At 38.0% G+C, this 23,719-nt stretch overlaps 1 protein-coding gene across 13 annotated transcripts in view; it reads right to left on the bottom strand.

The window, feature by feature from the left end:
* Positions 1–18,778, bottom strand: part of LOC121876884 (zinc finger protein 536-like) — a 41,401-nt gene extending 22,623 nt beyond the window's left edge. For 5 of the 13 annotated variants that reach the window (XM_042382443.1, XM_042382442.1, XM_042382438.1 and 2 more), the window contains exons 1-6: positions 18,695–18,776; positions 17,847–17,928; positions 17,596–17,701; positions 16,132–16,743; positions 13,887–14,135; positions 12,085–12,168 (exon numbers count right to left, since the gene is read on the bottom strand). In XM_042382443.1, the coding sequence (XP_042238377.1) occupies positions 12,085–12,168; positions 13,887–14,135; positions 16,132–16,743; positions 17,596–17,701; positions 17,847–17,926 (1,131 nt within the window). In that variant the 5' untranslated portion in view covers positions 17,927–17,928; positions 18,695–18,776. The other 8 variants (XM_042382436.1, XM_042382437.1, XM_042382432.1 and 5 more) reach the window with 7 other exon arrangements.
* Between the last annotated feature and the right edge of the window lie 4,941 nt (positions 18,779–23,719).

Below are 23,719 nucleotides of genomic sequence, written 5' to 3'. Positions count from 1 at the left end.
CCCATACACACACCCCACCCACACATACACCCACACCCACACCCACACACACACAACCCATACACACACCCCCCTCACCCATACAACCCACACCCCCACCCACACACACACACATACAACCCATACACACACCCCTCACCCACACACACACACACACACCCCCCACCCCACACATACCCCACCACACCCCCTCACCCCACACCCTCACCCATACACCCACACCCCCACCCACACACATACAACCCATACACACCCCACCCATACAACCCACACCCCCCACCCACACACACACACATACAACCCACACACACCCCCCTCACCCACACACACCCCCACCCACACACACATACACCCACACTCCTCACCCACACACCCCCCCTCTCTCACACACACACACACACACACACACACTCTTCCTCTCCTTTTACTCATGCACAAAACAAGTGGAAAGTTTGACCCTACTGGTGTTAAAATCCTGGGTATTTCTAACAATTTGTAAAAGCTCCAGGAGATAGGGAGCAATTTTGCAATATTTCCACCCCAGAAGAGATAGAGATGGCACTATTGGAGGCCTCGAAAGCTTCAATATCTAGGACAGCAGCAGCCTCTGCAGCTGTTGGAGTTGCATCTCTGTGTACTGCTATGATGTGCTTCTTGATGTTGCCCTTAAGAGCTGCACGGTGAGGGCACAGGGGACACTGGTAAGGTCTCTCCCCAGTGTGTGTGCGGACGTGGCGCCTCAGGTCTTGTCTGCTGGTGAACCGCTTCTGGCACAGGATGCATGGGTGTGAACCCCCATCAACAGGCGCCCCTCTGGTACAGGTCATGCCACCCGCCGCTGCACTGCCACACCTACTCCCATACGTGTCACGCCTATAACTGCCTCGCACATCCTAGAACATGCAACAGAGCACTTTGAGCACATCACCAAGGTATATATAGGCTGCAGCAGCACTTAGCATCATACATATTGTGATGTACCAAGTTTAACAGACCAATGCTGATAATAATCTTAAATGTATCTCTGTATTTCCCAAGATGGAAGTGTAAATCTTCAACCCAATTAAGACATCTTGAAAGTTATTTAGTCATTTACGAATGATCTCTACTCCCCTACAAGATATCATGTTGGTGCATGACCAAATAAAACTTGTGATTAATTCACAATATTTGGGTTTTGATTTTCCCTTACACCTGCTAGTGTGGAGCCGTCACAGGCCAATGACCATGAGCTGCGTGCTTCGAGTGAATGTGTCTATTCACCGTGGATTTCTGGGAACCTCGAAAATCACAGTACGGGCAGCTGTACGGCCTTTCCCCAGTATGAGTCCGCTGATGCTTGACAAGGTTATCCTTCTTGGGAAATATCTTGAAGCACACCAAGCACTGATGGGTCCTGCGTCCCTCACTGTACAAGGCAGCGGGACCCTACAACAGAGAAACCACATCTTCAGCGTTGGGCCTTACTGATCAATACATATGTAAATACCATTGATAAGCCCCTTAGTCAACTTTAAATAAGCTTTAAGGCTTAGATGACCACATTACACCATCATTGTCAAGACAGTTTGTTTTGAACAAGTTGCTGCCACAAGAATTTTATGGTTTTTAACCACTTTCAGTAACCAGGCTAAACACAAGTCTTAACATTACACAGGAATCTCATATCAGCACAACTTCAGAACCAATATTGTGTTCTTAAGTTAATATCCAAACAGTTTTTACGAGTACAAGTTCTTGCTCATACACGGCCTATGTTTGTATCTAATATGGGCATTCAGATTGCCTCTTTGTGCAGTTCTGTGTGGACAATATGGACAAGAAAATGGTTTTTCTCCAGTATGAATTCTCATATGTCCCCGGAGTACTGAAGCTTTGTTAGTAGTGTAGCCACAATATGGGTATCTGCACACCCACTTGCCGTCCATCCTCTTTGCCGAGGAAGAGGAACTCCCCCCGTCCTGGCACGAGTCAAAGTTTCCGGCAGAGGGAGCAGAGGGACTTCTCAAGGCCGGCCCCTACCGGAAAGAAACAGCCAAATTTAGGGCTTCTAGAATGACCAATACAGTGCCTTATGTTCAACCTCTACCAGAATATGACCAACACTACTGCAACCTCACATAACTGTACTGTACATCCAAGTATCTGTACAAACTCCAAACCTTGTAATACACTATGCAATAATACCATGATATAGTGCCCACCAAGCACTACAGCACCTGAACAAGATGGAATACTTGAGGGCCTCATCTTTCCAATAAAGATGACCAATATCCTCAATCAAATAGATTCCAAATAAAACAACATTCAATTAACTCAACAAAAGTATACAGGTCTCTCCCAACCACTAATATAAAGCACTATATAAATAAATAAAAGTCCACAAAAAAGTAAATACCATATGCAAAGTTTAAATAATCTTTGCTTGCCAAAGCGCAACATGGCTCCTAGGTCACTAGATGGGTACAAATTTCCTTAAAACATTTTTTTTCAAGATTACTTCAGTGTTAATATGTGGCTGTCACATCTAAGAGCCCAAATAAAAACTATAACGTATATACACACAGAGGGTTCCATCCCTGGTTATATCATTGTGATCTGCAGACTCAGGAAGAACACAACACAAACAACAATAATGGGCACAAAAGGTCTGAATACATCGACAAAAAACTATTATATATGGCTAAATTTATCACCATTAACCCCTAGGCTTCGGGTCACATCATATGATGTGCGTCTGTAGAGCTTTGCGTCGTGTTATACGACGTTTTGATCTTTCGTGGGGCTGTTTGAATAAAAAGGGCGGGCCTGGTTAAATTATGTTGCCAAGTAGGTATTTATCTTTCATTCACTCACACATGAGAGCCTCCCAGTCTCTTCTCAATAGCTTTTCAACTTTTGTGATATAGGAATTTCGTTCATGAACTTGACACACTAAGCTTCACCATGTGTTTCTACGTCCCCAAACCCAAAGCACAAGTCTAGTATCGGTGATCAATTACCAGTGTCGTAATAATGCCTATAAATTGCTGTTGTTCACCTCGTTACTACTGCATCACACACACGCTACTTCACAAACATTCTCGACTCTTCCTAGCCAGTGTTGCCAACCTGTGGTAAGGACATGCATTTATTTCCTGTTTATATCATGCATGGTTAGTTTGTAAGACTAGAATTGTTTTTATTCATTTTTTTAAACGTTCCTGAATATACTCGTGTGTGTGGGGAGCCTGAAGCCCAGGGGTTAAATGTTATTGGAAAATATAGAAACAAAAGCTTTATAGATGTAATGATGATTGAGGAGGACCTGTAGTGTGGAGGGGTGTTACAGGGTCACAAGATGGAGGTGATATACTTTACTAGTATTTACAGCATGGAGACAAGATTAGAAACAGAGATACTATATCACATACCAATTTAGTATAAAAAAAAAAATAATTATATGTACAGTATATATATATATATATATATATATATATATATATATATATATATATATATATATATATATATATATATATATATATATATACCATCTAGAATTTTTTCAAGATTGTTGGGAGTGATGCAACTGCCATAATATTAGACTGTACTACAAGGAATTAGAACACTACACTACACAAGGAATTAGAACACTACACTACACAAGGAATTAGTACACTGTTGTATAACAAAAAGAGGACAAATGACAATGGAATCATGAAGATGGATTTACGTATTTTAAAATGGATAATTGTAAGAATAAATTTATTTTTACAGTTTCAATAAGACTTGGTGCATCAGTCTAAGTGGAAATGGAGTTAAAGTGAGATAGACAGATGGATAAAGTGACAGACAGACAGACAAAAAGACATATACAATACCTAGATACATAAAGGCAAGATTTATAATACAGTTTGTAAATAAATATGATGTACAGTATTACTTTTTAGTGGAAAACTGAGGATTGCAGATTTCATAAAGATAGAAGAAAATATGGGGGGCTGATAATTAATGAGATAATCTTTGGCTGGTCAACACAAACAAGACCAGAGTCCTGTGGCGGGACAAGCAGGAAATATAAAAATAATGATAAGATTAAAGTATAAATCAGTACAGGTACTGTACTGTACTAAAAAGAATAGTAATACAGTAATAACAAAATTCATTAATACTGTACTATTTATATACAGTATTTTTTTCAGTCATTCAAACTTCTTCCTGCTACAACACAGAGTCAATGCTGAACACCCAAAGCATCAATCTGATTTATCCCTGTTACTGTTCCCAACCCAGCATCACCCATCACCATCTCATCCATCCCCAAAAGTTATTGTCAAAAATCGATAAAGTAACCAAACCACAAACTTGGTAGAGTCATGAGGGAGCCACCTGATGGTCTAGTATGAGAGACAATAGAAAGACACTGGTCTACATCTTACATGCCACCAAACTTCCTCACCCTACCCTACCATCAGGTAATTGTGAATAACCCATGCAAGCATGGAAAATGGCAGTAAAATAATGATGATGATGAAAGAGTCAGTGTAACACAAACATGGTAAAACAACTACCTGTACAATACATCAACAACACACATCTTCACCTCATCCCAACTTTTGTTGGTCACTCCACTTATACTTCTCAAATGTACTCTACTCTCTTCACATTAAGTCATCAAATGTGATGGATGGTCTCCCCCACAGCTGAGACACCCCCCCCCCCACAAAAAAAGACCATAACTTTACCAAAACTGTCTGAGTTCAATCATTAAGGTATAAGCACAGCAGCCATACAAATACTGGATACATAAGTTTTATGAAGTTCCATTACTCTCAGTTGAAAACTGGAGTTTAATTTCATTTTAATAACTAATAACAGTAACCTTCTGAGTGCCTACAGGCAGAAAATCTGATTAGAACAGTACCCTATTGTATATCCTTCAACCTGTCCCAGTAAGACTAGGAACCTTTAAATTACAGAAGTTTATGTTCCATATCATAAAGCATTAATAATAACAAGCAGAGCTTTTTTCCTCATTGTGAGTTTAGTGGTGCAGGATACAACTTACTAAGAACATCAGAACCACCAGTAATGCTTGAAACATTGCAGAATTTTTTACATGTTAAGTGTTTTACTCACACAATGCCACCACCACTCACTGATCTGGGGAGTGTTCAACATTTTCCTCAACACCAAACAACCCAATAAAATTGACCGCATCCTTCTAATCACAACACAAACTCCTAGAAGGACTATACAGTACCTGTATTATACTACAGTACATACTTCACTTTAACGAGTTTCATATTAATGATTCATCACAATAACGACAGTAAAGAAATGCGACACCTCAACACATTAATGATACATTTCAACACAATAACGATCAGTAGCACAAGTTGATAGTCATTCTGGGCGGCAATCTTGATGACGTCCGAGAGCGGGGTGGTTTATTTTTATCAGTGCGTGAACAGGTGTGGTGTAACCTACTCACTTATCTGTGTGAGTGTAGGGGCAGGGAGGCACTAACACCACTCCCCTGCCTCGGATGAGAGCAAACAGTCTCATTAAAGGTTAGTTATTATTGGTTATTAACTCCACATGCAGTATTAATGTGTGTGAATAAGTGGTTGTAATTTTTTGTGGGGTTTATAGGGGGTGGAAGTGTCTGACCCATTCAGCATGTAACTATACTCCCCACATTAACGATTTTCACTTAAACGACCGTTTTCATGGTACCAATTAGCCGTTATAGTGAAGTATGGACTGTATATGATGCTTAAACATTTCTCTCAAAATTACCTGTAGTGACAATCAGCTATTTTACAGACATTTATATAGCTGCAATAGTCACTGATTACGCCATTCAATTCCAACCTGTACTTTATCATTCTAGTTATTAATATTTTGGTGCCAATTTATCACACTTCAGAATTTTATACAGCTATAGCCAAGCAATTTATTCAGCTTTGGGTAACTTCCAGGAGTCAAAGGGTTAACGGATGAAAAGTAACAGAGGTAATACAAAAAACAAACATATACAGTACCTGAACTGAGCGGTGTAACATTTTCCATGATAGTTTTCTCTTCACTGTGACGGACTAAATGAGGTAGAGGAGTGAACGCTGATAATGTGACAGCTGGCTTACCTGGTGCACCATATAACATATAAAAGTAAACTCAAGACATTTACCAAGTGAACCTGGTGTTACATATTATACACACATTGTGGCAGGTTTAATGTATCTCCTTCATTGGTTCATTCAGTGAGGATTCTATCCTGGGGCCAATGCTCTGCCAGCCCTGACTAAACCCTGTTACATGCTCTCACCTCAGAAATCATTGTACACACACACACCACTAACTTTGCATACTCTTACACTTCTCTTATCCCCCAAGATATATTTTAACTTCATTTTGCCAGTTCTTCCTAGTTCTTTTCCATTAATCACATCTGCTGCCTAATAAACAGTCAATGGCGGGTTAGGTTGTGAGAAGGTTGCACTCACCGTATGTTGATTATCAATTTTCATTATCGAGAAATTATGTGCACATTTTTTTTTTTTTTTACAGGAATTAGCCCACCGGGCACAGGTCAAACAACCCACAACGGAGCCTGGGGGGCGAAAAAAAAAAGAACGGAAAGAAATTGTAAACATAGAAAACAGGTTATACTGTATTAATCTACACCACGAAGATGCCGGAAAACCAGCTTTATAAAGTGAGACAGATTGTAAGAGCATGGAAACACAGAAGAAAGCAGAGCATTCCACAGTTTGGCTGTGTGAGGAAAGAAGGAGGTACTATAACAGGTTATTCTTGTGTGACCGACATCCACAGAGAAACGGTGGGCACCGCGGGCAAGACGTGTGTTATGAACCCACGGCCTTGCCGGCGGTGCACAGGATGCCAAATCCACCGAACATTGCCTGTTAAAGTACCTGTAAAAGAGAGAGAGTGAAGCAACATTGCGGCGAAGAGAAAGGGAAGAGAGATTGTCGACTAAAGGAGGAGAATTAATAAGACGAAATGCCTTTGATTCCACCCTATCTGATAGTTGGACAGAAGAAGAGCCACCCCAGATATGAGAGCAGTACTCCAAGTTAGGACGAATGAATCCCTTATATACTTGGAGCAACTGCTCAGGAGTGAAGTAGCTGCGGCATCTGTACAGCATTCCCAACTTTCGGGAGGCAGCTTTTGTATCTCAAAAAAGCAGTGAATTTTCGTAACTAGAATGTTCATATCACAAGGGATACCTGTACTATCATCTTGCTAAACTAACATATCTTAGTGATGGCCACTAAGACTTTATCTAACACACAATCCTTTTTCCACAGGCTTCACCGCCAAGGTTAATTTTCACCCCACTTAACTCTTAAGCAGCAGCTAAGGACTCCCTACTCCTTCCCCACAAGCACAAAAATGGAATGCATAGAACATGAAACATCCACTGCTGATGGCCACCGTCCTTACACCTAACTTCCACCGATGATGGCCGTCATTTAAAGGTTAAAGACATAACTTTTTAATTTACATCATACTGTGTTTCATACATAACACTTACATTAAATCCTTTAAGAGGAAAATAATCTACTCTAGGTAGAGAGAATGGGAACCAACACCAAGTACAATATGACAGAGATGGCAGATGTCTTGTCATTTAAAACTGCCTGTGGTCATAAATCTTGAAGGTCTAATTATGATTTCATTACCAGCCAGATCTCTAAAGTCTTTCTGAAGAGACTTGTGTGGCACATGACACTATCCCCGTTTGGATGTTCATGCATGATGAGAAATACGTGCATAACACAGGTAGACACAACCAAGAACTACACCACCCACAATAACTGTCAGTAAACTTGCCAGAATATTAATTTATGTTTAATCCGCTTTCCTTGATTTTTCACAGCATAGTAAAGATATTGCATGTGTATAAGATACATAATGGGACAGTACTTTTGTTTTTCTGAGCAATGATTCTGTTTATAAAACATTTTCAACCCAGTTCCACTTAATGGTCAATCTCACATTCTGCATCTTTATAATATCCTTCAAATACTGTTATTTCTCACTTTAAAAGCTCCCTTCACCTTGTCTCTGTACTTTACTCGTTCCCTTTTACTTTTCCCTCATACTGTACGGTACATACTTGCTGAGCAACACCAACTCCCTTCATTTTTAATTCAGGTAAGAGGGTATGCCAGCTGCTTCACTTACCATACCAACACCCCAACACACAAGTGCAGAAACATACATAAAAGATACAGCAGAAATTCCCCACTTGTCTCCGATACACAACCAGAAGACATGTGAAACCTTGAAGGTGATTCTCAAAGTGCTAAAAGCATGAAGCAGCAAAATGAAGATAGAAGCATGGAAAATTTCCTTGCCCAAAATTATATACAGTATTATACATTATTTAAATGTGCTGCAACATATCATTATGGTACATTCAAGGCCATTTTTCTTTTAGTGTTTAATACATTACACTAAAAACAATAAGATGTTGTGACCCACTTACCAACCAGCAACCAATTACCTCCTATCAATTGCAACTAATGCCAAGTGTCAAAATTAGGATGAGTATGGTCAACAGGCCAACTTCTACAATGCACACTTGTGTGACACAATGCTTTGATATGAAGAATTGATTCTGAAATCTGTTTATTAAAGACACTGATCAAATAATTCATGTAATGTCAACAAGTCAACAATATGACAAAATGAAGTGCTTTTACCAGGCCAAGAGCATGAAGAGATTCATCCTGCAGTTTCTAAGCCTGGAAAATAATACCCCGGGGATGAAGCTAAGACCGAGTTTCTAATAAAAGCTTTAAACTGAGCATGAGGATGACTCAAGAAAAGGGGAGACCAAAAGATATAAACATCCAGTAGAAACACTTCTGCTAGAGGAATGTTTCTTTCGGGGGTAACCTCTTACCTCCTACAATAATGACTCTACAGAGTTCAACAACATGAAAACCAGTTCAAAGTACCAAATGACCTCCACAATACAAAAACACTTAATAAACAAGGATCAGGACTGATCCATTAATGCCGCTGAGGGAATATAAAGTGCATTAGGCTTCTCTAAGGGTCTGTCCTGTACTGTATACACTAGGAAGACACTAAAGTAGTTGCACTGAAATTCTGATATTCCAAATAGAGAAATTCAGCATTGATGATGCCAAAACAGACTTTACTTGAATAATCCAAATATACTCTTGTAAATGCTTCAAGAGGTGGACTCGCTAAGGCAATCCATCTCTTTAAAACATACAGTACTTTAGTCACATTACAATTAGTAATAAAGATACACCTTAAAGCTAAACCCCAAAATTCTGCAGAACAACAAATGCTGACAACAGATTCCAAGCTGAAACCAGAAAATATGACAACCATCAAGGTGGAGAACTCAGGAGATTGAGATATATGCACCTGCCACTCACCCACAGGAAAAATTCTCTCTCCAAGTTTCACAAAAGCCATAGGAGAAATCAGAGGACTATTTTTCCTCCAAGCAAATTAAGGAGGCTAATCACTTCACCTAAAGGTTCATTCTTCTCACCATCACCTGTCTAGTTTAAGGAATCAATCAGCAAGGAGCTTTACCCTTCTGTGCACTTAATACAATGTTCTAATATTAAATGATGTACAGTATTTTGGGTCTTAGATTTTGTCCCCATTTCATAAAAGGAAGAAAGATACACAAGCCACAATCCCAGGAGGTTAGAAAGAATGTCTTCTCTCCATAACAATATTTCACTTTGGTGTGCAAGACTGATCAAACTCACAGTTGGAAGCTCGACAAACTCTATGTTGGTGAGACACTTCGAAGTAGAGTAATTCCTCTACAATCTAGAATTCCCAAATTTGGAATTTCTCATAATTCAGAACAATCCAGTAGTTCTGAAAATTAGTTTTGAAATATCTAATAATTCATCATATTCCAAACTGAAAGAGAGATTCAAAAGAAAGCAGCTACTTCTGCTCATTTCATAACCTTTCTGAATGTTAATTCCACAATTCTTAATCCCCAACATGAGTAAGTTTAATTACAATTTCGCTATCATATGATAGACAAAGATAATCATCATCAAATATAAAACACAAAAACACCAATACCTGAATAATGTACTAAAAGGGTATTTATCATAATTCCAACAGATTCACAATACTGTATTGTATAGTACTGTACTATACACAAATGTACAGTATTTAATACAATTGGTGTTGTTGATTGTGGATGAATATGTGGCACCCTTTCCAACCCACACAATTTGAGAATGACAACTAGTGCTGTGCTCTGCAATTCACAGTGTTAACACTTGTTTTAACACATGGTAAGTGACATCTCCAGGTACCCCATTTTATGGGTTATGGTTGTCACAAAAGAAAAAACACTTTTTCTGGAATTTCCTCATAGTAATACATTGGAGTTGCGATAATTTGCAAAATACAAATTCATGTTCTTAAATTTGCAGGTACTGTAGCTCTAATACTCCCACTTTTTAAAATTTTAGTTGTTTCACACAACTCAACATCACCTACCCGTAGCAAATCCACCTCGAACAATAATAATTATATCCAATAATCTAAATGGAATACAACACAGTGATGAATCTCAGAATTTTACTATTTACAGTTACATGCAAAAAACACTTATAGCCTTTATTCAACAAGGCAAATAAGTTTCACACACAAACAAAATGACAAAAACACTAATACAAACTTTTTTCTCTCCATGGAAAGTCGTATTGTTCCAAGTCAATACATAAATAAAACAACAAAGGGTTACCACCTTTACACCACATAGCTACAGCAGTTTTACCTTACCAGGGTTTGTAAATTTTCTCTTTAAAACTAGATAAAAGGTAAATTCTATATACAGTAGAGGTACAGTCACTGAATGCACACACACAATGTTACATAGGCACTCAAGCTGTTAACAACCAACCATCTCCACACCTCCTTAATACAATTATCAAAACTCCAAATTTCTACCATAAAATTAAACATGCTGCTTTGACTATCACATAAGTGAAGGCTCAATACCAAAATGTTTCACCCAACACTGGACACTTATGAGATATATATCTCAACATCAGCCACCTAGACCACATGTCACATATCACACAGAGGCTGATATATGGTAAGAGGACTGCATCTCCATCCATGTGGGACCAGTTAGGTTTATATAACAAGATGTTGAATATCAAAAACACATTGTCTCCTCAATGGAGATTCAAAAAGAGGGTTCATGGACTGCTAGCCCATTATGTCAAGCATCCATTTCCATGCAGTATGCTATGGTCGCAAGGGTAAACAATGCAAGTTACTTCATCATCTACAAATAACAAGAAACACACAAGGAGACGCATGAAGACACAAAGGAAAATCAAGGTGAAAATAAACAATAGATGTATGAGAAAATTACAGGGTTCAAATTTCACTAAAGGGTGCCCTTTAATTGGCTGTTGACTGTGCTGTACCTTAAAAAAATCGCCCTCTTCCGTCACTGCAGTATTTCCCTCTTTTTTTCTATCTATTGTACCATTTTCATGAACTTCCAGTCCTGATATTACAACTTTTGTAGAAGTGAGTGAGTGTGAGACTGACCATAAGTGGAGCTGCAGCAGACATGTGCTCAAATAGGAGAAACATTAATAGTAAAGAAAACCCAAGTCTACTGTAGCTGTAAAACTTCCATGAGTGACTGACACCAGCTTGGATACTATTGACGTCAATTTAAGACATAAAATAAGCTGAAAAAAATCTCTGAGAATCCAGGATAAGTGTGACTATGTGAGGCTTCACAACCAGAATTTTTGTTTAAAACAAAGCTGACCATTCTTAAAATACTGTACTAAAGAAAATGAAGTTGTGGGAACCAATTACATTGCCCCAATTCAGTGATACAAAGTATAGCCAGTCATCATGCAAATAGCAACTTACTCCCCTCAATAATATAAAACATAGGAGTGAAGCCATCCCAGCCCCCACAACGTTATGTGATCACAGCACAGCTTAAATGTATCTGGGGACACTGAAGTTCACTTTTCCTGATTCCTCAAATTAAAACTTGAAGTGTACACTCACCATTGCCTGAGAAGATCTAGAATCTTCAGAAATCACACCTTCTAGGGGAAACCCCGCCATAGGGTCCCAGCCAGCCAGTGCATCCTGCCAAGAATAAGTTAACAACATAGCTTTTTAATTACGAGACAATCTAATTACTCAGACATACAATAATTTTGACAGATTACAGACAAACATATAGTGGTAATGAATTATTTATTGAGAAGCTCAAATGACATACTCTTGATGTTCCTTAACCACTCACAGTGTTTAATAATGTCTAACTTCACCTCTAAAATGGCTCTCCTTCACTATTTCTTGATTAAAGGTCTGCTTGGTGAAGCACTAGGAACTCATTTTTGTACTCATTATACACAAGTTGAGATAATTTCTAAGGAAATGATTACATACATAAACAAGCAACTCTTGCTACGTAAGTATGCAATGTCACCTATATAAGGGCATCTTTACTTTCAGTCTGAAGTGTGTTTTCATCTTTATTGAAATTACAATACTGTACTCAGTATGATTATTTGATTATTTTGTTTAGAGCAATATAAAAACAAGTAATTTGTATATATGAGTTGACACAACTCTTTTTCAGCTTCATGATCACAATATTATAGTGAGAAAATGAAGTACCTTCTTGGGGTTTTGACAAATATATCGCAGAATGGTTGAGCCATTTGACACACGTATGTATGGAGCTCATAAACAGTTGGCAGGTCTGTGGAACCTTGGAAAGAGGCCATCAGTGACACCATTCACTGTGTTGGGTAATCAGGTTCCATTGTATAGTACTGTACTTCAGCCAAAGCTGGGAAGATATATACTTCCTTCTCTCACTGTACATGTTTGATGTCAGGAAATACAGTATGGGCAGAAATGGGTCTGTGGTTGAACATGTCATTAATTGGGAGGCTCGCTGTATAATGTTTTTTCCTATAACAGAGTCATTATTTGGGAGCTGCCTGCAGATGTTATATTGGGTAAGAATGGGTCAACATGTAGATAATCCTGAAAACTGTCAGGCTATTGCAACCCAACCTGCACCACTGACCAGCAAGAATGTTAATACAAATTGTCATTTTGGTAGAATAAATGATCTTACCAAAATATGACCACCAGAGTAGTAGTTCATGATAGCCAAGATACAGTACAGTATATATGCCTTGAGTTATATCAAAGAAACATGGCAGCTAATCTTCATGGAATAAAATTAAGACAAATAATAATGAAACCATAAAGACTGCTTAAAATACCCAAGAAGCACAGCACAGTACTACAGTATGTGTGTTTAATGCCTTCACTATGAGGGATGCCATTTATTTTTATTTGGCTAACTCCAGATGATTTTATTTAGCAATGAGAGACAAGGAGTTATGATGAAAAAAATTTTGAGATGCCATAATTGATAAAGTATACGGTACAACATTTGTGAAATTCTAAGCATGTCTACTGTTAAGTTACTATAGCCCAGAATGGTTGCTTTAAAGTTATCACAGTCATTTAGATTCACCATAAAATTTCTGATGCCTTGGTTATAAAACTCCTACAAATCTAATCTTAGTGCAATTACCCATTAAAATCTGATCTTATAAACTGCCATTACCTTCTATTACCTTCTGAAGAAACATAAGGCTGGGTCAAACTCATAATCACTAAAATTAGCCAGTACTTGGCACCGTACTTTAAAACCCCCCAAAAATTCCAGGTTCCTATGCCAGTATGAAAAGCACAACAGATTTACCAGTGGAGAGTTTGATTTACATTTAGTTCATTGGCTAGCAGTAGTTTGAACAGAGGTTTGTAACAATACTTACTCCCGCCATTGCAGAAGTTCCAGGTACACCTTGCACCATTAGGTCTTGTAAAACATTTTGTGGATGGGTCGACATCATCTGCGGGTTGTACATGCTCGTTCCCCCACTACCTCCTCTCTCGTCCACAGAGTTAAGAGGGTCGTAGTTAATACTCGCTTCAGAGTCTGTGAGATGAGTTATGTCGTCCTCGTGTTCGTGTTTTGGTTCAGGTACTTCTTCTTTTATCATTGGTTTTTCTTCCAACACCACCTGGCCAAATGAAAACCAGTTACATTATGTTTCCCTTACTCACTCTCTCTTATCATCACCAAAATCCTACCATGAAATCAAGAAAAATCAACAACAGAAACCATTGCCATCATCTATCACCACAAACTCAGGCCCAAATGCATTGCTCAGATAACCCTCAGCTGCTGAAACATAACAATATATGCAGTGTATTCTGCTCCTGAAGGTACACTAGAAACACTAACTATATATATATCTTAAAGGTAAAGATTTAACAATTAAATATAACCAATACACTTCAGGCCCACTGGGACCAGGCTAAAGGAGGTTAGATTTAGCAAGGTTATAAGGACTGGAGACTACAGTACTGTATGGGAAAAGGAAATGCTCAGCACACGATAAGAGTTATAAAAATTAATCCTGTTTAACAAGACCTGAAAGACAAATGTTCAAGTAGAGAAACCTGGCACATCATGAAGGGTGTAGCAGTACAGTACCAGATGCAAGAAGTTTGAAGACCAAAATGTGTGATTAAGCAAAAAGGTCAAACATGTTGATAACTTTATATGGAAATCCAGGGGGTTCGTTCAGAAGTCTACAATAGAAGCTTTCCCTGCTTACTGATGGATATCTTTTGTGATCTCCAGCTAAAAAATTTGGAAAGATGGCAAACACTGTGACAGCCAGGTGCAACTCTACATACTTCCCTGCCTTTGTTGCAGGGGCATAAAAATAAGTATAAAAAATATATCACTTTACTTCTCCTGTGCTTCCATGAGCTAGTATGATCATTCACTCTTTATACCTCTCCCAATTTTGTGAGGGGAGGATAATGGGAAACAAAAGCCTCTAGGAAAGGGAGGAATATTATTGGAGTGTGGTGCAAAACAAATGGAGAAGAAAACAAGAGAGGATGAAACAAGTTGAAATACTCTCCACATCCTAAATTTGCATATACAGTACAGTACACCAGTTTAATTCACTGTAGCAAATAAATCCAAGCCCAGAACTTTGTTTAAATGACCACAAAAATAATATCATGTCTATTTTACAATCACCTTTAATTGCTGTCATTTGTAATTTAATTCACTTCCCTTTGACATGACAAGGATTCATAAGTGTGTCAGCAGCAAATTGCACTCAAAAGAAAGATTACTTAGCTACAATATTTACCAGCTGTGATCCTGACCTTGTGTGAGTTACTGCTGTACAAACATTATCTTCTGAATTTTAAATTGATGAGTGAGCAAAATTTCACTGAAGCTGATCATTTAACTACTAGATATCAGTACTGTATTAAGGTGACATCATATTGTACATTATGTATCAATAGAAGCGACACTCAAGACAGGTGAATAAAGTCAACAGCCTAACAGTAGTCACATGACCCTTGATGTATCTCCTAATCAGTCACTTTATTATTTTATCCAAGAACCAGCTAACATGCAATAAAATTTACTACCCTCAAAAATTTACCAAGTTTTATTAATATACTTCCAATGGTTAAAACAAAATGCAAAATTGCTGCCAATCACTCATATTTCACGCAATATAAAAAATTAGTTAATGTACCGAATTATCTTATCACCCTTTAAACATATGACAAGTTTAATTAAAATATTGTATTTAGTTTCTCTGTAATAAGCAGTACAGTATTGACAACACAGTACAGATATATGGAGTGATATCTTATGACATACTGTACAGAGTAATACCCTTCAGTTTTGTCCAATGGATGTAATAACTTGTAAAATTATTGCAATAAGGTTAAAGGCTGGTAAGAACAAACTGATGAAGGACTGCATGTATATCTGGTTACAAAACAATGAAACAGACATTGGATAGTGGGTGCAGTAGATGGTGAATGGTCATATACTGTATGTAGCGGGTGTAGTAGATGGTGAATGGTTAACTGTCATATACTATTTGTGATAATAATATCAGTAAAAAACACCTTCTCTAGCTATACACACTATATAAATTGTGCATCTAAGGATAAATGATAAAAATTCCTCACCTCTGCAAGATCTTGAGTGCTACTGTTGTCTTCTCTGTTGGATCTTCCAAGGTCTATCTCTATGTTTGAATTTGGGCTTGAGGGAGGGTGATGGTGAATGCCTGCATTCTGGCCACTCCTCCCAGAATGACACATTTGTTGTTCACTAACCGAGTCTGTATCGTTAGTGTCTTTGCACGACTCAACATCCTCCGAGTTCCGTCTTTCTCTCACGTGACTCTGGTTGGATTTTGATGGAGATAACGATCGATCTTCGTGTTTTCTTCGCTTTGGATGATGAGTTTCATCTCTATGACTGTCTGTGTGAGGTCTCTTAGTATCACTTAACTGGGGAGCTTCATCAGGCACAGCCAAACCCTTAATTCTTAAGCACTCAGCAGCCTTTATTAATCTCGCTAAGTCACTTTGTGCAACGTTTGCTTCTCCCGCATACATGTAGTTGAGGAGAGCCTCAAGATCATCATGCAGAATGTCTTTAAGTACAATAATAGGGTGTTTGCACGTTGTCTGTTTAAACATGTCCTCAAAATATTCACTACAAACTGAAAGCACCATCTTGTGCACGGGAAAAAATTTGCCATTACAAGCTAACGTCACATCACTATACAATTCCTGTAGAAAAGAAAAAATAAATCCTGTAGAACTTAAAAAAATAATACATACAATTTAAAATGATAAACACATGCAAAATTAATGACACAAATAGTTTTAAACTGTGAACTTCTCCTGCCCTAAAAATGTATCCAACAAGATATACTCCATATAAGATCAATAACTCAGTTTCACTCTTGCAGGCTTTTTACTGCCGATGTACCCAAGAGCAAACATGACTTTCCTTTCATTCACAATCATTCATTTAAACTGCCATTACAGTACAGTACGTGTGTGAGATCACCTAAAGATTCACCTGAAAATTAACCAACCTAACCCAATCCCCCAAGGCATTGATAATTAATTAATCATCAGGTGAAATAAGCTGGTAGGGTGAAACATCAGGTGTGTTCTGCTATGGTGTTCCCCTTCAACAACTGACCCCCCGGCATATCTACCTGGCTCTCCTATTATCTCACCCCACCCAACACCTCAGGTACCTTATCACTATCCAAATTACAGTATTGTTACTTCTGTGTTACTCCTTCACTTCTTGTTACTTGCTGTACTACTTTTCTCACCTATGGTAGGAACATTTACTCCTTTATATATTCTTTCATTCTGTTACACACCATAATAGAACTGAGGATATCTCTATCTTTCTCTCTCCTACGTTAAATTTAGTTGTCCAGGTATAGGCGTTTTCATGTTTCATCTTATTAAATGGTATATTGAACAAATTATCTGGATATTTTTAAAGTTTCAAAAAGAAACTGAAGAAATTTACAGAAGGAAGAATTATGTATTCATATTTGTCACTTAGGAAACAAACCACAATATGTAGTACCAGTAACTTTATTAAAGAAAACTTACTTTTCGATGAAGCGTAGATAAAGCATGAAAAAAAGTTGAGCGATGATTATTCCATCTAAGTGAAAGAATACCCTCATCCATTTTTGATGGTGTCTGTTGATGGTGACTGCAAAACAAATACAAAGATATAGAAAAGAATAATAATGAGTATTGGTACAGTATTTAAAAATATAAATGTTACCTGGACAACCCTGATAATAAATAAAACCACCTAACTTAACCACTACATCCAGGGTACAGTTTATACGTACAGTACCTGTATACGGTAAGGGACTTGATTGGCAGGTGTTGATGGGGGTGAACCAACACCAGTTGCTGGACTGATACACATCACTGTGGGAGCATTATGTAACACTTAAACAGATTTCACAAATGATTAAAAAAAATCCTAAAGAACCTAATACCTGCCAAAACCTGTGCATCATTCTGGTTATTTTATTTAGCCCCTTGGTTTACTTTTTTCACTGTACTGCACTGTATACAGGAACTGCACATGCACAGTCCCCTTCACTTGTGAGTTTACAAAGGTTCATCATATATACATTCCACAAATCATTACATCGAGATATTTATTTTAATATTGTTTTATTTTCATTCCATAGTATGTTTTCTATTGCTAGTTTTCTTGTCGAATGTAAATAAACACAGGACTACCACACCTGACGAGTCCCTGTAAACGCACTAGTGATGGGGATTGTACCTATGGGGGGGGGAGGGGGGAAACTAATGTAACTTAACCTACTACCCTAATGGGATAAAAACGGATATTAACCCTGTTTAATATGTGGGGGGGGGGGCCGTGGGGGCTCCTTTGGTTAGGTTGGTGAGGTTTTTTAAGAACTCCTGACGGTGGTAGGTAACAGTTGGCTCATAAATTCCCCCCTCCACTCCTGCCATTCATTAAAACAGTAATCTTAATTCCTCCTAGTAATTAAAGGAACATCATGTGTGGTGCTGGTGGTTTGGATGACACTATATACGCCGCCACCATCAACCCTATACACACCATTACCTCAGCCTCAAGGCACCACAAACACCTGCGGGCCGCCATACATAGACCCATGGCTTGGTCAGTTATCTAAATACCTCAAGAACTTACATAAAATTAAAGGTAGGGAACAGAGGAAGGCGGCGGGACGAGGTAAACAATCGATGTCAGGTGGCGCTACACCAACGCCGCGGCCATCACCTCAACTACTGCCACCAGGGACCTCATGTGTAACGAATAATAAAACAAAAACATACAATGACAATAATATTAATTTTTATTTCAATCTTATGTTTTGATTTATTAATTTACCTGAACTTTGTTTTCATCAATTATATCCTTTATTTTTACCGTATTACATTTAAAAATTTTGTATGCAAGATCCTTAACTGGTCTCCCGGTTAAGAGGTTTAACAAGGGAGGATTTTTCTGTGGGATGAAGGTTCACTTTAATGGGTCAACGCATTCACCTCCTGCAGCTACTAGATATACAAAATAGTTGGCACAATTAATCGGCAGCTATTAATTGCTTCTACAACACTAAAAATAACAGAAACATATTTGTCCTCCGATTTGCTAAAGCTTCACAGGTGAGTCGTAAAGCTTCTATCAATATTGACTTCAATAGTTTTTATGAGCTTTATTTAATGCATTTAATATTGATAACGATCCGATCTTTAGATAATGTTGCATTGTCGAAAATCAAAGGTTGGGTCAATATTCGTTTTAGGACCACTTAAGACTTTGTGGTTGAAAATGTATTTTTCCTGTATATTTCGATGGGTATTACATTAATTTCTTGGGTAAATTCGTGAAAACCTTACCAACCCAACTTAACATAACCTTGAAAGCTGATTTCACTCAATTTTTCTTACATTAATAAATCACTGAAGTTTTAAGAAAAATTCCATGTGGCTAGAGGCAAACAGAAGCCTTTCAAGGCTAAGGAGGCAATGTGTAGCCTTGTGCTGCTCTCAAGAAGCATGTTAAACTCACAAGAGAAGCCCACAAAAGAACCCGAGAATAATAATAATGATAATAAAATATATATATATATATATATATATATATATATATATATATATATATATATATATATATATATATATATATATATATATATATATATATACATACACATATAATATCCCAGTTATGAAATCTTAGGTGGTCCTAAAACGAATGGAATGGTTATCTTTTTCGGAGAGTTGTGAACTCATGGAGCAGCCTGCCAGTGTTGTGGCGGCACCGAGTGAGAGCTCTAAGACCAGACTTGACCAGCACTGGAGCAGGGGCGGATCCAGGAATATCAAAGGGGGGGTCCAAGAAGTTGTGGGTGGGGAACATGGCGAGTGTAGGGAGCCCGTCCAGCTGGTGGGGTTGGGGGTTCGCCGTAAGTCCCCCCAGAAGATTTTTTTAAATCTGACCAATATCATGGACAATTTGAGGCAATTTTGAAGCCATGCGCACTTGATATTGGGAGATATTCTGAAGTCAATAATAAATACTTTTTACTATACAAAAATGTTTGACTACAATACTGCATTAAAGACGTGACCGATCGGCTCAATCAGTGGTGAAGAGGATAAGAGTAAAAAAAAATAATGGTAGGCCCTGCTGCCATGTGGCACCACAAAAATTGTGACAAAGTCCCAGGTTGCTGATCTGACTTTCTGCCTCATTTACACACAATGCAGTGCTAGGGAGCTGCTGTATGGTGATTTGCTTGTTGAGAGTTGGTCTTGTCTGTTTGAGAGCGTTGAGTAGAATAACCTTCGATACGATACGAAGTCTTTAGTTAAGAGGTGAAAGAAGATTATTAGGAGTTGAAGGAAAAGTGGTGAAACTGAAATACAGTAGGAGTAGAAAGAATCTGGGCTCAACCAGATCGCTTCATCTTTCTTATTGGTGTTTTGTCTTTGTTCTGCTCCCTTGGGTCGTCAGACCTTTGTATTAATATTGGTTTATTTATATAATGCTGCTTATTATTATTATTTGTTATTGTTGGAGTTAGTGAGCCCGCCCAGGTCCTTGTGTAACTGGGAGGGTAGTCAATTTTTTTTTTTTTTTTTTTTTTTTTGAGGTGTTAGTTAAGTGTTAGTTGTGTTAGTCTAAAGGTACACTGTATGGAGAGGCCTGCCAGGTTCTTAGTGGAGCTGGTTGGTCACTCTCATCTTTATTCCTCTAGTAATGTTTTATGTAGAAATGTGTATATTGAGGCAGGAGGTGGTTCAATTACTTCACCTTCACGGTGAGGCTGGGGGTAATTATACGATTCTGCCGGATCAGATAGACAGATCGGGAGTAAGCGGCGCTGCTAATTGGCTGTGGTGAAGGCGGTAACTGGCCAATCACCACGCAGTCCGAAAGCAAGGCCCGGTCTGTGGAACTCGCCGCTGGTTGGCTGATGCGGACGGCAACAGGACCGGATTCAGGAGTGGGCAGCTGCCCAGGGGCCTCCACATACTACAATATTTTATTTATTTGTTTATTCATTTGGATTATTTTTATTTTCATTCTTTAAAATTCATGGGAATTTGTACACTATCAATAAATATACAGTTAATTAAAAAATTCTCAATGTTCTAATTTCCTCAATATAACTGCATATGGCTTCAAAATTCTCCAAAGAAGTGTTCAAATTTCAAAATTTTCCCGGGAGGCTTACAGCGCTCCCCTGAACTCCCAGATGTTTAGGCTCGCTTCACTCGCCACCCCACCCTCTTGGGTAGTTATAATGAGGGGGGCCTCCACAAAGAGGCTGCCCACGGGCCTCCACAGGTCTAAATCCGGCACTGGACGGCAAGTGATCAATCAGAAGTTGTAGGAGAGAGTATCCACTACAACTTGTCGCTCGGTGTTCATACTGAAGTTCAGGTTTTCTTCGTGACTTATTTGAAAAAAATTTCTCCAATATTTCCAGAATTTGGGTTTTTGTTCTTTCGGTTCGATTAATTTGATTTGATTGCTATTTAAAATGTAGTTTGATTCATTACTGAAAGTTTCCTTTAGTTGTTTAATTTTTCGCCAGAATTGTTTCAGATTGTGGTAATTTGCTTCTTTGTCTGTTATTAGTTTCTTTCAGTTATTACTATATGCTTCTTTGGACATGTTTTTTAATTGTGTTTGGTGTTTTGTTGTCTTCTGTATTCTGACGTCCATCCTTGTTCTATAATTAATTTTATTTATTTGGTTAGTGAGGCGGAAATATGACTGCGAACAAATTCTTATTTTTCCCGCCTCTGCTAACAGTCGTGTAATATTTCAATGTGATTCTGATCTTTTAAAATGTTGTTTTTGCATAATGATTATTACCGATACGTAATTTGTATTAGTATGCCTTATTGTGGGTAAAAATAAGTACTATATATTATATGCATCCTTCTAATGTGTGAATTTGCTACCAGTTTAACAATTAATGCATGTATAATACTTCTGATAAACTTCCTACGTGTTTGTGTTTGAAATGATGAATGTATGTATCTTTATATAATTTAGCTAAATATCTTTCTCATCAGAAACGGTCATCCCAACGATTATGAATAAACTCATTTAGAAACACGTAAACCATTACTTCAGGACAAAATCGGACAAGTTTGCAACAGCAAAAAGAAACTGTTTAAATTTTTTTTGGAAAAATAAAAATAAAGGCATTGGATAAAAAAAAATCTGGCCACCCAGGGGTGAATTTTCCCTTTGCAAGGATACACACACACTTGTGAATATGGGTTACATTTATTCATGCAAATGGTATGCATAAACAAACAATACATGACAATAGATGTGAGGGGAGGTGTCTGTGTTAGGTAAAGTAACTGAAGCACAAGCATAGACCTACTGTCACAAAGAGCACCTGCAACATTTTATCAAATACAAGAGGACAGAAAACCCTTTAAAATTTTGTCAACTTTACTGTAAGAATTCTACCTTTCATACGTCAATTATAACAAATCAAGAGGTCAGAGGGAATTTTGAAAGCTTTAGTTTTTCATACAATTATTGATACGTTAAATCATCAACCTATATCCTTGTGCCTTGAGCTGTATTCACTGTATACATCTAACAGTTTCACACACATGCACACATTGGACGTGGGAAGCCATACAAAATACCTTAAAAAAAATCCTATAGGTTACAACATGCAGGCACACACATACACAATGCACATAAGAACAGAATACAAGGTCAATAAATTCAGTACAGTACATAATGGGTCATATATCAGATTTCCAAAGTTGGCATGACACTGTTTTTGAAAGGTAGGTGTGTGTGTGTATAAAAAATCAGTGTCATAATATCTTTTGAACCCCTAAGTTAAGCGTATGTAAAGAGTCATGTAGGTTGGAGATAAAGTACTGTGAACCCTAAAAAAATTGGACCCAGTAAATCCGGATTTCGTAAGATTTGGAAAAAATTTGGAGGTTCTGGGGTCTCAGAAGCATTCCCAAAACAGAGCATAGATCATCTTAGGCCCGTGTAACCAAGATGTCAGCGTGCTGGACACAGGTGCCCGAAGCGGGAAACAGAGTTGTCAATTGTTGTTTGTGGGATTATTTCATTCACTCTAGTGAGGATAAAATGTCTCTTATTATGTCATTGTAGGTAAATGCATGGTTTATATAATGATTAGCGCCGTTACCATCACTGTTTTCAAAATAGACTACGAGTTAGAGCGTACCTGTTGTTGTAACTCTCCTCACTATCTGCCATATTTCACTGGATTTACTGTTATTATTAGTTTACTGATATAATAGTGTTTAATAGTGATTAGTCATGGCATTGCAGCCAGGTTAGACTCATCACTGTAACCACCAAGCTACGGGGCCAAGCTGTGAGGTATTATGGTTGCTTTTCAACTCGTATTTTTGGGTAGATCTACACAACTTCCTTAATTTATTTTTACTCAATTACACGCACACACCATCCTACATACATTTTGTAAAAAAAAAAAAATAAAGTAAAGGAAATAATTATCAAGAGCAAACACGTAAAGGGAATATAAATTTCTTTGCATACGAGTTAGTCGGCTCAGTGAGGGAGGAGGGGACGAGTCTCATAGTGTAGGGGGTGGAGAGCATTGCTAGGGAATCGGCGTCCCAGCTGGTCTTCATTGCTATGATGAAGCAGGGAGTGTAT

Source organism: Homarus americanus, unplaced genomic scaffold (genome assembly GCF_018991925.1).
Source record: "Homarus americanus isolate GMGI-L3 unplaced genomic scaffold, GMGI_Hamer_2.0 scaffold50281, whole genome shotgun sequence".
NCBI lineage: Eukaryota > Metazoa > Arthropoda > Malacostraca > Decapoda > Nephropidae > Homarus > Homarus americanus.
The sequence above is the reverse complement of the archived record's forward strand: the minus strand, read 5'-3'. Positions and strand labels throughout refer to the sequence as shown.